A 16456-nucleotide genomic window follows, 5' to 3' on the forward strand; every position below is an offset into this window, starting at 1 on the left:
TATTTTGGGATGCAGTTCTCTAACCAAACAATGTTTACAAAACTGCAAATATCAAGGGGGAAATGTGTATGAAAATGAAGGTGTATTAGTGAAAACAAAAAATGCATTTTATTAGGAAAACTTACTCGCAAAAATGTGTACATTATTTCATGAGGATTTTTTCTAAAAAAAGAACTCATAAAATTGCTGCAGAAACCTGGATAACTGAATTTAAGGTTGGAAAAATGAAAAACTGAGACAACCAAAATTGATGGATCTTTCCATCCCTAACACCAAGATTAGGGGGGGGGAGTATTCATTCTGTATTTTGACAACTGTTACTTTAAAACAAATCATATAATGAAGGAATAGAACAGATCTAACAGGAATTTGGGGACTGGATATGGAGATGGATGTACCATTGAAGGAAATGATAACTTAATCACATAGCAAGACACACAGTAAACTAGGATATTCAAGAAAAAGAGATGCCAAGATGGACCAGCAAATGCACAAAGAAACAGGATTAAAGGTCATCAGAGTGACAGAGAAAAAAAGTAAAGATCACAGAAAATAATACAAAACGTGACAGGCAGGGTCCATATTCTAAGTGGAATAAGAGAACATAACAAGTTACATTTCTAAACTGCCAGTCAAATTAAAAACAGCATCTACAGACTGAATTTCCTAGGTTCTTCCATTTGAAGAGCTAAAAAGAAAATCTAATGTACAATGGCAAGTGAATTTCATTATAATCAGGGTGTAAAAGTTTTCCAGTACTGTTTGGCAGGTAGAAGGTGAAATCATTTTCCTTAAAGGAGGGTGAATTGATGCAAATAGCAATTTAATGGTTTACCAAAAACAAACGAACAAAAACTCTTCAGCATAAATATCTGATGGAAGCAGATGTATATGCAAAAAGTCCTGAAAGACATCCCCACCCTGAATATCAAATAGAAAATCAGTAAAACCATTTCAGTGTTGGCAGGCATTAATATTTCAATCCAACTAAGTCCCTCTCAAGGAAGAGGGCTTAGCATGGAAAACTGAACTTGCAAAGGAGCTGAGATTTTAAATGCAGCTCTACATTGACCTGAAAATTTGAATCTTACAAACTTTCTTTTGCTTTATTCTGATAACCAGCAAGGTTATTTATCTTAGGCAATATCAGTGCAGAAATAAATCCTCTACAACACATTAGTAGAAATACTCTACAGCAAAAGTAAACTTGGAGATGGTAGGTAAGATTAAAAAATAGTAATACTAACAGGGTTGATTAGCTGTAACAGCACATTTATTTGTTTGGCCATACAACGTTTACAACAAATTCATGAAGCATAAAGTTATCAGTGGGTACTAGCTCTCACACAAACTTGTGGGTTACTTTTGGATCCCTGGTGCACTTTTCATTGTGTAATTTATATATAAGCAGATCTACAAGGATGTTCCTCTAGGACATTGTCACAAATTTTAATCTGTACAACATCCCCAAACTTCAGCCAGTTATCACTTACTGCTTTTCTTCTGGACACAAAAAAACAGAAAGGGCCAAAAAGTCCCTAGAATTTACACAGGACCAATATGTTTAATCCTTAAATAAAGGAGGAAAAAATTGGTGGGCATATTAGCAGTCTATTGCCTAGTAAGAGAACATGTATGAATTAAGTATATTTATTAGTTTACACACCATTCACCAGGAGTTCCCAGGGCAGGTTGCAAATTCTTTTTTTCAAAGAAGTCCTAATTCATAGTAATTAAAACAGCATGAAAGCAATCATATTCACTAAAACCATAAACAGTATATCCTAAAAATCATACCTTCAACAGAAGGATTAACAATCAATCAGAATTCTCAAAACCTTTGCTAAAAAAGTGCACTTTAGCTTTCTGATCTGTAAATTGTCTTCACATTGGGAAGATGCAAATGTGTTAAGAGCTGCACACTTGTCATCATCCCTATACTTTGCTGTCAACATACCTGAATGAAGATGTACTCATCCTGGACTACAAGTGAGTTTGTGTCAATTGAGCGCAGGAAAGGTCCACTCCTGGTAGTCTCTGAACATTCTTGAATCCTACAAGTTATATAATGGGCATCTGTAATGGGAACAGAACAGTGTATGAGAAAATGTTGCCTTTTTATGGATTGAGAAAAGCAAACATGCAGACCAGATATGCTGCTTCATTTTTTATCATGACAATGCTGGAGTTCAGAATGTCACGTTCACAGCCCAGGAATCCTTCATGCTGAACTATTACTTGGAAATCACTGTCTCCAATGAGACTTTCCATCTTATTCCTCTCTCTACATTCCCTGGAATTTGGATTCTTGCAGCCTATTCTCCTAGATCCTTATCACCCATAGCACCTTCCTTGCTGCTCCCCATTATCTGTTTCCTGGATTGCTACTCCTTGTACATACAGCCTAGTCCTAGTCCACTTTCCCATCATTAATCTTCATGCTCCTGGATTCTATGTCATTAATCAATGGCAAAGCCTGATCTAAAGTTTTGGCTGGTAAGCTAAATGAACTGGCTCCTTTGCTATACCTGACTTTTTTGCTGAATTTCATGTGTGCTGAATCCCTGTAGGAGCAGGGTACAGTCCTTTTACTCACAATGAGAAAAAGTATCTGTCTAATTGGTATTAGAGATGTGAAGGCCTAGTAAAAAATAAAACAGAAAAATTTGGGGGGAAACTCCAGATTTTTCCTTCCCCCCCCCAAGTTTGCTTTTCTGAAAAAAATGGGGAAAATGTGGGGGGGGGATAAAAAACATTTTGTCTGAATTCTTCTGTTCCCTCCCCCCAAGCCTTAACATTTTTAGTTAGTATATTCCCATAAGTATGCATGCTTTAACATTTAGACAATACTGAGCTACATGGACCAATGGTCTGGCTTGGTATAAGGCAACTTCCTATGTTTCTTTGTAGTAATTGGATGATTTTCTTTCTTGATGCTAAGATGCTGTCAGCACATCTAACTGAGCAACAAGTTAAACTCATTTGTTAATAAACAAATGTATTGGTTCATAAAAATGTGTGCTAGTAAATAGTTCAAGTAGTAAAAACATAAATGGCCTTAGCATTACTTACACCTAGGCAGTATATAAATACATGGTTCATACTATCCAACCTCCATCACTTTTATCTCTATAGAAAGTATAAACTATGGCATGTCTCCTCTTCACTTAAGTTGAGTTCATGAAATTTTATTCAAGCATGTAAGTCTATCACCTAGACAATATTGGCAGGCTCTAGATCTGTCAGTATCAAACACGTGGTGATTTTTCGCATAACTTTTTCTATGCCTTGCATTTTGCCAAGCAGCCACTAATTCTATCCAACTGGCTGGGTAATCTGCAGCTACTGTATCACAAAACAGAATGAACTGGAAAGGAAATTAGATGCAAATAAACTACATGTGTTGACATGACAACCAGCTGCTACCTATTGGGAAATGTGTCATTTTGAATGCATTACACCAGCAACCAAATGTATACACAAAGGTCACCTGCTTGGTATTCATAGGGAGATAGGAGTTCTCTTTAATCTACCTTTATTTGTGACTTTGGTCCTTATTCTGTCTTACTTATTTATACTTATTTATTTTACACAATAATGTGGAAAACAGCAAGAAAGCATTCTTCAGCCCTAGATTAGATATAATGATAAATCCAATTTCTGTTTCTGTTCCATGGCACAGATATTATAATATGCAAGTCAGCCAAAAATTAAGGCATAAAAGCAACCTTGTCTAACCACATTCAATAAGGATGATTCCCCCTGGAGTGTGCCCTCCAGGTGGCAGATAAAAGACTAATTTAGAAAGCACCATGACAAAATGAAAAGGGATTAGTCATTTAGGGCCCAACTAATGAACCACAGGTTTTTTCAACATAAGGGAAAACATATGGAAAAACTCAGAGAGTGGTCGTATCTCAGTGACTAGAAATCCAGGTAAGGCAAATCATACATGTTTAATCCAACTAGGCTATATTAAATAATCCTTTATTGAAAAAAAGGATAAAGCTGATTTTAGAGTTTAAAGAGAAATAAGAGTGCTCTTTGGGAAATTTGAAACTTTCACACCTCAGGAATTTTAATACCACAGAAAAATTAATGTTCAGGAAAATAACAAAATGCATTGAGCATGCAAGGTGCCGACAGAATTTAAAAGGCACAATACTGGGCTGAACTCATTATACAGCAAGTGACAAGTGTCTAGATTCTCCTGCTGATATATTTAGCAACAGAGTATACAAGGCTTATTCATGTTAACCAGAAACACTTTCTAATTTTTGAAAGGTTGACATTGGGACAGAGCCTGATATGATTACTAGACTAGTTCGTGCCAGTGACCATGAAATCCTTTCTCCCTCCTGCTTACTGTTGTACTTTAGTCTGGTAAAGCATTGTGATAAACACCCTATACTGGTTAGTTAGATCAACTTAACCAGATAAGCTCAATTTTTTTCTATATACCTTCTCCCTTCCCATGTCAAATAGCCTGGTTAATATATTCCATTTCCTGGAGAAAAGTCATCACGCACAGCTCATACGTGAATTCTAGGTCATCCCCTCACTGCAGTTGCCTAAGTTTTAAAACTTTATTTGCTTATTCTTAAGGGTTGGTTTTCAGTTTCACAGAAAAAAACATACAATTATTCAAAGACAGATATTCTTTTTGGAGAAATTCCATTTGGAACTTGGGGATCTTTGGTAATATTGTACTGCTGAGGGGGAGGGATCACCCAGCATCAGGATGGCAAGAATGAGGATAGCCTTGGGTAGGCTTGGGAAACATGCAAGCTTTGAAGCAAGTTGCTCCATTTCAGGATCACTGTCCAAGGCAAGTTTGCAGGCAAGTGAGAAAATACATAGAACCAAAGGAGCTAAACAAATGTTCCAGCCTTTTAACTCATTGGATTGCTCTTAAACAACCTGGCACTGATTTTGAAGTTTTAACATAATATCTTATATTCCGTTTGTATATGCTGCTTTTTTCTATACAGCTTGAAAGGCTGATGCAAGGACAAGATGTGTGTCTTGTTAGGGGTTGCACAGTGCAATCACTGATTCAAAGGCCATGTGGGATATAAACACAGATTTAGGGATGAGTTCCTCTCAGCTTGATTTGGAATCAAATTAGCAATTACAGCATAATTGGATAAAGTTGGGTGCTGGTGAGGGATTTCAAAGGTTCTTAAGGACTTGTAAGTTTTCTGTGACACATTCATGTTCTCATCATTCTTTTCTGAGCCACATTCATGTTGTCATAATGCCACTTGGGAAATGCACTATGGAATGGGGGAAAGCAGTGTGTTGCTACTGTCTGCCACTCATTTATCCAGCACTGAAGCACCAAGTTGTGAGGTTTCTCATCTCCACCCCATGGACAAGCAAAGGAAGCATGGAAGCTACCCCTGAACGAACACAGAAGAACCTTTTTCTTTTACAAAGCTAGAGTAGCTTTGAACTTCTTCCTTCCCAATAGGCTTCAGCCTCATCCTGTCTAGTTGTTGTGTTCTTGTTTTAGCTAGGCAGAGCTTGGAAAAGTTACTTTTTTGAACTACAACTCCCATCAGCCCCAGCCAGCATGGCCACTGTTGGGCTGATGGGAGTTGTAGTTCAAAAAAGTAACTTTTCCAAGCTGTGGGGCAGGGTACACTCTGAAGGCACATGAGGCCAGGTCTATGCAGGTTCTACTAGGGCATAGTGCATGCACAGCCTGGGAATCACATGTACTCCGGCTTGGGTTCCTAGAAGGAAGGAAAAAAGGACAGATATAAATCTAACAAAGCAAAATCATTCACACCACCCAACTGACCTCGTCCCCCCAAAAAAATTGGCTATACATGGATGATGTGTTTTCAATTTTTTTTCAAACTTGGAAATTCTCATGCCAAGCTCTTCTTCTGTAAGTTAAATTCCCACTTTTAAAACAGCTAGTCCAGACTTCTCCCATCCAGTGACCTCCAGATGTGTCCCACTGTAAGGAGTAAAAGTAATCATATTGTCTGAGTATGCAGTGGTGGTTGGCTGCAAGTGCCTAGTATGATGAATGCAGATTATACAAGCCCCAAACAATCAAATAAGCATGATATATTTTCCATTTAAATAATAAGCACAGGAATAATTTTAGGGCTAGAGAATTCATTTCCTCAGAATACATCCAGGCATCACAAGTTGGGAAAAACTACTTTCCCAGCTTATTGTCTTGAATTTCAGAGGCATCACTATGCACATCTGTTCTTAAAAAGTCATTCCTTCCAGGTAAAAAGCTGATGGCAGGGTTTAATGATTAAAATTTAATTTGAGTTGCAATTGTGCAGGATTTCAGCCCTGGAGTAACCTTTTAATATTACAACACAGGGCATCTTCCTGATGTGCATGAAACTAAAGGTTTTGGTTTTTTTGTAAGCATAGTGTAACTCATCGCACAAAATGTTTAAAGCTCCAAATCATGCATATGAATTCAAAGTACTTTTTGACATGCTTAAAGGCAACAATTTCATTTTCCTGCTTTGCATGAAAATATACAAAGCTTCTGCTGGGATCTTGACAGAAGAAAGGGACTAGCTAAATGCACATGATCTGTCCAAGTATTTGATTATAGTTTAGTGTTCTGTGATACCTTAAAGACCAACACATTCAAGCATTCATGGATTAAAGCCCACATGTCCATAATGTCTTATATTTGTTAGTCTTAAGGTGAGCATAGGGCTCTGTTGTTTTTGCTGCAACAGACTAATCCAGCTAGTCATCTGGAATTGGTTACAATTTGTATTTTAAGAAACTTCTGCAACTGTAGTGTCATATACCATTTCAAGGATACTCTCAGTTGTTTCTAAAACATTTGGGAGTCAGCTATGGGGGGGGGAGTGGGAGGAAGAATATACTCCACTATATACAGCAGGGAAGTCACGAGGATGTCTATTATGCATCATAGGCATCAAAATGCCTTGAACTTGGGATGCTGCCCTTGCAGTGTTACAGTTGGCAGGAGGTGAGGCTTTGTATACTCCAGCAAGATCTTGCTGACACTGCAGCTAAGCGGGTGAGGCTTCAAAAGGAAAGGTTTGTAGAGAGGCAATTGGACCCTGTGCTCCTAATAATTTCTTAAGGAGCACAATAGTGTCTGAATTTGGAAATGAGTTGGGGGAAAATTAGTGGGAGGTGGAAATTTATGAGTTTGAGCATAATATGAAATTGTTTTATATATGTTTTATTGTTAAATTACTTTGAGACGTTTCATAGGAATCTACTCATAAATGGAACAGAATAAATTAATAAATAAATCTATATTAAGATGGGGAAAGTTCACCCATCACCAGAGTAAAACAAAAACTATTTACAAGACCCATTTAGTTTTCCACAGTTGCCTGTTTTCAGAATTGCCCTCATACAGCTGTGAAGCCTAAAATCAAAGAGGAAAGCATGAAGGTATCCTTAGGTGTTCAGTGTAACAGGTGGAAGGAAATTCTAGTGTGAGTTTTGTCTATCTGTGAATCCGGATCGTTCTATTCTGGCAGAACAGAACTCCTGGCAGAACTCACTCTAGACAGTGCTGTCGGTGAAGCCAATGCTCCGTTTAGCCTCTTGCTGGGGAAATGAGAGTCAAAAGCATGGAAGAAAAGCCATGAGAGGAGCATAAAGCCAAAATAGGTTATCACATATAGTGAAAGGCCTTACACTGGTGAGGGGAAGAAATAACACACATTTCACTGAAATGTAAAAATGAATGCAATTTTACATTGGTGTGCCATTAAAAATGAAAATTACTTTCCAGGATATTGAACAGCAAAACAAGATATCTTTCTGCTGTGCTTTGTGCAGGGAATTTCCCATATGGAGAATTCACTTTCACAAATGCAGCTGTAGTTCTTCTTGTTATAATACAATACTCTCAGTACAGCAGATCAAATTTATGAAAAAAAACTAACACTGATATTATCATCAGCGAAGCCGCTCAACTAAATCAGCCTCGAAATACCTTCTCTCCATCCCACCAGTTAAAACAGCTATACTGGTGAGGACTAGGGAGAGGGCTTTTTCAATTGTGGCCCCCACTCTGCGGAATTCCCTCCCAAATGATCTCTGCCATGCCCCCTCTATGATGAGCTTTCGCAGGGCCTTGAAGACCTGGCTCTTCAAACAGGCTTTTGGGGTGGGTTAAGTTTTATTATTATTGGTTGAGATTTTAACATTTTAATGTAACTCTGTGTTTTAATTTTGTACGTCGCCCAGAGTGGCTGGATTGCCAGCCAGATGGGCGACTAATAAATTTAATAAATTTATTATTTATTTATTATTTTATTTATTAGATTTTTATACCGCCCCACCAGCATAGCTCTCTGGGCGGTGTACAACAAAGAATTCAAATATATACAATAAAATTCCATAATATGATACAACAAAAACATATAAAGAATAAGAAATCTAAAATCAGTTACAGCAGACTTAAAACAAATTTAAAGTTAGATTAAAATGCCATAGAAAAGCTCCAAGAGTGGCTGGATTGCCAGCCAGATGGGCGACTAATAAATTTAATAAATTTATTATTTATTTATTATTTTATTTATTAGATTTTTATACCGCCCCACCAGCATAGCTCTCTGGGCGGTGTACAACAAAGAATTCAAATATATACAATAAAATTCCATAATATGATACAACAAAAACATATAAAGAATAAGAAATCTAAAATCAGTTACAGCAGACTTAAAACAAATTTAAAGTTAGATTAAAATGCCATAGAAAAGAGGAAGGTTTTAACTTGGCGCCAAAAAGAAAGCAATGTCGGCGCCAAGCGCACCTCATCTGGAAGACTATTCCACAGTTCGGGGGCCACCACTGAGAAGGCCCTAGTTCTTGTCACCACCCTCCGAGCCTCTCTGTGAGTCGGAACTCGGAGGAGGGCCTTCGATGTAGAATGCAGTGTACAGGCAGATTCGTATTGGGAGAGGCGATCCAGCAGGTATTGTGGTCCCGCACCGTATAAGGCTTTATAGGTTAAAACCAACACTTTGAATCTGGCCCAGAAGCGTATTGGTAGCCAGTGCAAGCGAGCCAGAACAGGTGTTATGTGTTCGGACCGCTTGGTCCTTGTTATCAGTCTGGCCGCCGTATTTTGCACTAGCTGTAGCTTCCGAACTGTCTTCAAAGGCAGCCCTACGTAGAGTGCATTGCAGTAATCCAAACGCGAGGTTACCAGAGCATGTACAACTGATGTGAGGTCCTCCTTGCTCAGATAGGGGCGTAGCTGGGCTACCAACCGGAGTTGGTAGAACGCATTCCGTGCCACCAAGGCTACTTGAGCCTCGAGTGACAGGGAAGGATCTAAAAGAACTCCCAGACTATGAACCCGCTCCTTTAGGGGGAGTGTAACCCCATCCAGGACAGGGTGTATATCCACCATCTGATCAGAGAAACCACCCACCAACAGCATCTCAGTCTTGTCTGGATTGAGCCTCAGCTTGTTAAGCTCTCATCCAGTCCATTATCGCGGCCAGGCAATGGTTCAGCACATTGACAGCCTCACCTGAAGAAGATGAAAAGGAGAAGTAGAGCTGTGTGTCATCAGCGTACTGATGACAACACACTCCAAAACTCCTGATGACTGCACCCAATGGCTTCATGTTGATGTTGAAAAGCATGGGGGACAGAACTGACCCCTGTGGGACTCCACATTGAAGAACCCACGGTGTTGAGCAATGTTCCCCAAGCACTACCCTCTGGAGATGACCCGCCAAGTAGGAGCGGAACCACTGCCAAGTAGTACCTCCAACTCCCAACTCCATGAGCCTCTCCAGAAGGATACCATGGTTGATGGTATCAAAAGCCGCTGAGAGATCAAGGAGAATCAACAGTTACACTCCCTCCGTCCCTCTCCTGACATAGGTCATCATACAGGGCGACCAAGGCTGTCTCGGTGCCGAAACCGGGCCTGAAACCCGATTGAAATGGATCTAGATAATCGGTTTCATCCAACAGGGCCTGGAGCTGGCCAGCAACCACTCGTTCCAAGATCTTGCCCAGGAATGGAACATTCGCTACTGGTTTGTAGCTGTTGAAATTTTCTGGGTCCAAGGAAGGTTTTTTCAGAAGTGGTCTCACTGCCGCCTCTTTCAGGCAGCCAGGGACCACTCCCTCCCGTAAAGAGGCATTTATCACTTCCCTGGCCCAACTAGCTGTTCCATCCCTGCTAGTTTTTATTAGCCAAGAGGGGCAAGGATCGAGTACTGAAGTGGTTGCACGTACTTGTCCGAGCACCTTGTCCACATCCTCGAGCTGCACCAGCTGAAACTCATCCAATAAAACATGACAAGACTGTGCTCCAGACACCTCAATAGGATCCACTGCTGTAAACTGGGAGTCTAAGTTCCGGCGGATGCATAAGATCTTATTCTGGAAGTGTCCAGCAAACTCATTACAGCGGGCCACCGATGTCTCTACCATGTCCTGAGGGCCAGAGTGAAGTAGCCCTCGGACAACTCTAAAAAGCTCCGCTGGGCGGGAAAGAGATGACTGAATAGTGGCAGCAAAATGTTGTTTTTCGCCGCCCTCACCGCTCCTAAGTACAGCTTAGTAGAAGCACTAACCAGCACATAATTGCATCTGTTGGGAGTTTGCCTCCATTTCCACTCAAGCTTCCTCCTATCTTGCTTCATCGCTCTCAGCTCTGGAGTATACCACGGAGCTGTATGAGCTCTACCCAGGAGAGGGCGCGCAGGAGCAATCATGTCAACAGCCCGGGTCATCTCTGTATTCCACAGTTCGACCAGGGCTTCGACAGGAGCGCCAGTCTTATCAGCCGGAAAAAACCCCAGAGCCCTTTGAAAACCTTCAGGATTCAGTAGTCTCCGGGGACGGACCAATTTAGTAGGTCCCCCACCCTTGTAGAGGGGAAAAGCCACTGTAAGTCTAAACTTCAGCAAGCGGTGATCTGTCCATGACAAAGGGAGAGATGTAAAACTCCCCACATCCAGATCACCATCTCCATGTCCAGTAGCAAAAATAAGATCTAGAGTATGCCCCGACACATGTGTTGGGCCACTAACATATTGGGACAGCCCCATGGTTGTCATGGAAGCCATGAAGTCCTGAGCTGCCCCGGATAAAGTAGCCTCGGCATGGATGTTGACATCCCCCAGTACCAATAGTCTGGGGGATCTCAGCAAAACCTCCGAGACCACCTCCATCAGCTCACTTAGGGAGGCCGTTAGGCAGCAAGGTGGGCGGTACACCAACAGAATTCCCAGTCAGTCCCTCTGACCCAACACAAGGTGCAAACACTCCAGACCAGTAACTACATGGACATGGTGCTTGATGAGTGAGATGGAACTCTTATAGATCACAGCGACCCCCCTCCCCAACCCTCGGATCTACCATGATGCTGAACCAAGTACCCCGGTGGGCAGAGCTGGGAGAGACTAACTCCTCCCTGCTCACCCACCCAGGTCTCGGTTATATATGCTAGATCGGCTGCCTCATCCACAATCAAATCATGGACGAGGGAGGTTTTATTATGTACCGATCTAGCATTTAAAAGCAGCAGCTGGAGATCCGAGAGTTGGCTGAGAGAACAACCAACAACCCTGTGGGTGTGAGAAAGACTGGAACAAGGCACAGCCACAACATGTCTGGGCCGCGTTCCCCTTACCTGGCACGTCCTTCTCACAGCACCATACCTCCCTCTGCCCGTCACTACACTAATTGGGGCCCCCTCAAGTCCCCCCAATTGGTGAAAAAGCCTCTTTCCCAAGCACATAAAACTTAAATATAAACACACGTACACATTCACATCAAACACAATCACATATACATACGAGCATTCATTCAAAACCAAACACACCACACACTACCGCACTCTATACAGGCAGGCACCAGCGGCAAAACCTCCCTTCGCCCAACGAAAGAGCCTCGTCATCTGATGTAAAGATGTAGAGATGTGTCCAGTAATGTCGCCACACAGGGGACAGCCAAAGCGCCTTGTTTACTTCGCCTGCTCGAATCCTGCTCCTCCGTCGCAGCCACAGACCAGATCATTAGTGTCACGTCTTCTCCCCTCTCTCCACAAAGAACGCTGCCCTCAGAGACGCCAGGCAACAGCAACGGGAAAGAGGCACATCCGCGGCGAAAAGCACTGGCCGCAACGGCAGCAACGAGAGACATCAACCGCAGCAGGGAGCACAGGCCGCAGGCCACAACGGTGGCAACAAGGCTGCAGAGGCGAACACGGACCACAACAAGGAGCACAGGACACAGCGACAGCATGCGACACAAGCCGCGGCGCCGAAGGACACAGCCGCAATGGCAACAGAGAAGCACAAAGCGCAAAAAGCGCATGCCAAAACAGCAGCAACGGAGAAGGCACAGCCACCCAGAGAACACAGGCCACGGGAGCAGCGGGCGGCAAGATAATCCAGGCCGCAACGCAGAACACCGAACCCAGCAGCAGCAGCAGCAACAAAGACACAGTCCACAGCGAGAAGCGCAGCACAACGACAACAGCAGCAGAGCAGCGTAAGCAGGTAAGAGGCCGCACGCATCCCCAGCTTCAATTTCAGCGTCTTCCGGTTCTGACCGACGCCACCCACCTCTCAATCATCACATCACACCAAAATTACTAGGGCAAGGGAAAGTGGGTAGCACCACTGGGAGTAAGCCCCACTGAACTCAATGTGACTTACTTCTGAGTAGACTTTTAAAAACAAAATTGCAGTGTGAGTCCTCCAAAGCTTCCTCCCCCCATTTTTTGCCTCCTTCCTTTCCTCAAGCTCACTCACTGCCAGCACACGAAAGCTCTGCTTCAGGCTGGTCTCCTTTAAGCAGCAAAAGCAGCAAAAATAATTAAAAGTGATGACGTGAAGCAGTCTGTAAGTGGCCAAAGGTGTTTAAACCAGACCACATTTTAAATTATAATATTGGGGTAAATAAATACTTTTATAGGTGAATGTTTTTTCTTCCTCCTGACTGAAAAAATCAAAGTCAATCAATCAATGACAGAGATATCTCCTAAGTCCTTAATACTATAACAAGGATTTTCCCAAATTGTGAAATGATAAATAACATTTTCTAGGCTAGTTACACAAGACACTTGCAGTATCTATCATTGTGTAGTGAAGTTATGTATATGTGTGTGTGTAGGCAAATAGAAGATAAATCGACAGACAGACAGATAGATGGGGGGGTGGGGAGAGAGAGCTTTAATGGGCATATGTGCACTCACAATCACCAAGCACAAATTTTCAGTCTTGGCCAAACAGTTCTGTTCTTTCTTGCTTTCTGAGTTTAGCTGTTGTTTTTCTTCAGGAATGAAACTCGTACTAGTACGGGCTCCCTTTGGAGTCTAAAGATAGAAACACGCAGCAAATTGAGCCTAACGATCCACATCTTCTCTATCAATTAGAATGCATATCAAGAAACAAAAATGAGTCAAATGAAAATCCAGTTTTTCCCTCTCTGACTTTATAGGCTCAATGCTGAGACACTCACGTCCATCTGTCGTACGAGCCTCCATGTGTACAAGATCAGGCTCCTTATCCAAACCTGTAACGGACCTAGGAGGAAAGAAGAGAAACAAATCAATCTGGGAGGCAGAATGCTGTAATAGCTAGCAGAGGTCAAGGTGAATAGGAAATGAAGAGGAGTAGAAAAGCAGCTAGCTTCTTCTCATTTGAAACAAGCTACCCTGGGACTTGAATGGATTTGGTGCATGAAGAAGCCCCATGAAAAGCAAGGGCCTTGTATTTAATAAGTAGCCTAATTCAAAAAGCACAGAGAACTAGAGCACCAGAGACTTTACATTTAATTCCATTTCATCCACTTGTGGAGGTTCTTACACAGAACCTTACATGAGTTTCACTGCTGTTTCCTCATTAGGCTGTTTCCCAGGCTATGGTCTGAAGGCACGTGAGGCCAGCACCCTGCTGAAGCCAAGCAGGGTCAGGTCTGGTCAGTGCCTGGATGGAAGACCGCCTGGGAACCATATGCAAGCCGCCTTGGGTTTCTGTCATGAAAAGAAAGGTGGGGTATAAATGTAATAAATAAATAAATAAATGACCATTCTATGTTTATATAAGCCCAATTATTAGATTAGTCCCAACTGTTGATAGTTGCTTCTTTCATTCAACTATCAAAAACAAATGGGTCAATGTTTCATAGGCAGATCTGTGTGAGGGTGTTTGGAGAAGGGCCAGAGCTCAGTGGTAGAGCACATGCTTTGCATCACATGGTCCACTCTCTGGCATCCTCAGACAAGAATGGGAAAGATTCCTGTCTGGAACCCTGGATATGTTTTTTTAAAAAAACTTTTAAAAACCTTTTTTAAAGCTGTCCTCATGAAAATTCATCAGCATTACACTATGAATTTCTCTTAATATACACATTTTGTATGGAAAATTTTGCCTTATATACACATTTTGCAAAGCAATTTTCCTGAATATAATGCATTTTATGTTATTTTTTCTCATATGTGCATGTTAATTCACACTTTACCTTAGTATATGCATTTTCGTATACATTACCTGGCTGAAGCACTGCAAAATTCAGAGAAGTGCAAATTTAAAAGGATGTCCATGTTTCAGCTTGTATGTTTCAGAAAGTGAGGGTCACCTTTAAATATAAACTGAATGAAATTTCTCCCCATCCCTAATCATACTTAGGGGAAAAGTGGGTGAAATTCTACTGTAGCCTCTGGAATTTTGGTGGAAATTTACATAGTGGTTAGAGTGGTGGACTACGACCTGGGAGACCAGGGTTTGAATCCCCACACAGTCAAGAAGCTCACTGGGTGACCTTGGGCCAGTCACTGCCTCTCAGCCTCAGAGGAAGGCAATGGTAAACCCCCTCTGAATACCGCTTACCATGAAAACCCTGTTCATAGGGTCGCCATAAGTCTGGATCAACTCGAAGGCAGTCCATTTCCATTCATTAATTTCAGTGGGTCTACTCTGAGTATAGCCTACAGCCATTCTACCCTGAACACACCCGATCTTGTCTGATCTCAGAAGCTAAACAGGGTCAGGCCTGGTTAGTACTTGAATGGGAGACCACCTGGGAATACCGGGTGCCATAGGCTTAGAGGAAGGCAATGGTAAACCACCTCTGAATACCTCTTACTATGAAAACCCTATGATATATATATATATATATATAAAAGATTCATAGGGTCGCCATAAGTCAGGATAGACTTGAAGGCAGTCCAGTTCCATTTTTAAAAATAAGAGTGTTGTCTCAAATTTCTCAAAGGGGTTTTGTACATTGATGTCAAAAGAGCCACAAGCAATAATTAGGGCTGGGCTTCTTTTGCTCCTTTACAGGCTTTTTCCTGCAGAAGACCACACGAAAGAACCCAGAGGTGGGTGGTGTGAGTTGCATTGTGCCATTTCAAGAGAGAAAGGGACTTACGATGGTGGTGGCTTTGGTAGCAGGAACCAGACTAGTGTCCTTCCATTAAAACTTTTCTTCTTAATCAGGCTTTTGAGTTTTTCCAGATATTTTAGCTGTTGTGTTACCTGTTGCTATTTTATATTGTCTATTTTATTTAACTTTACTTTTTTATTATATGCTACTCCGATCTTACATAGGAAGACTGGGATATAAATTATTTTACATAAAATAAAAAAAATGAAATTGCATAAACTCAAACTTTAATATTTCACAAATGAAAGATAGGAACGCACCAAGTTTTTTCCCCTTTACTTATAAATTTCCCCTCCTCCTATCTTCCTTCAGAGAATCGAAGTTACCATACACATGGTTCCTAAGCAATCTCCCATCCTGGTACTGACTAGACCCAGACCTGCTTAGCTGCAGCAAAGTGATGGGTCCGTCTATCTTGAGACCACACACATAAATGGCTCCTTCTTAAAAGTCCCCCTACCTCCCAAACTGCACACTTCTGAAGTACTGGATATTTTCCACAACATAGGGCTTTTTACACCCTTTGGGCTCATATTGTTTCCCTTGGGCTCACTCTCTTCACTTACTCTGTGAAAGCTGGACCTGCATCAGCTTTTGAATTCAACATGTTTGTAAACTGACTGTATCAGGGTTTCTTATTTCTTTATAACAAATCATTTATACTGCACCATTTGGCTTCTGGGGGTTTAAGTCTTTTGAAATGTACATGTTTAACAGAACGGAACCCTCCAACCAACCAACCACCTCACACAACAGGTCAGCCTCCTGCAAAGGGGAGAGCTGGGGTGGCCATGGGACTGGTATGATGAGGAGGAGGGTCAACCAGAGCGAGCTATAGTAGCCTGGTTTCCTTCTCCCTCCTCTCTTAGTCAACAAATGTCCCTGTACATGTGTAACCACCCACTGAGGGATTTGTTCTGTTTGCTAAATTTTTCAGACTGCATAGGAATGTTTTTCCTCTGGGCTCATAGCAGCTGTGGGTCTATTGGGTTTTTAATGACTCACTGGCCCAAGGTAAAGGCACTTAGGTTAGATAGAGGGTTAGGAATTT

At 41.7% G+C, this 16456-nt stretch overlaps 1 protein-coding gene and 1 pseudogene across 1 annotated transcript in view; one reads left to right on the forward strand and one right to left on the reverse strand.

Annotated features, from left to right (window-relative positions):
• The window catches only part of SORCS3 (sortilin related VPS10 domain containing receptor 3), an 800669-nt gene that overhangs the window by 221262 nt on the left and 562951 nt on the right, over window positions 1–16456 (reverse strand). Inside the window, exons 6-7 of the mRNA XM_061636066.1 lie at window positions 13477–13541; window positions 1958–2076 (exon numbers count right to left, since the gene is read on the reverse strand). Coding sequence (XP_061492050.1) covers window positions 1958–2076; window positions 13477–13541 — 184 coding nt within the window. The remainder of the gene's footprint in view (window positions 1–1957; window positions 2077–13476; window positions 13542–16456) is intronic.
• Window positions 14943–15061, forward strand: LOC133389737 (5S ribosomal RNA; annotated as a pseudogene).

The sequence above is a fragment of the Rhineura floridana genome, chromosome 7 (assembly GCF_030035675.1).
Source record: "Rhineura floridana isolate rRhiFlo1 chromosome 7, rRhiFlo1.hap2, whole genome shotgun sequence".
Taxonomy (NCBI): Eukaryota; Metazoa; Chordata; class Lepidosauria; order Squamata; family Rhineuridae; genus Rhineura; species Rhineura floridana.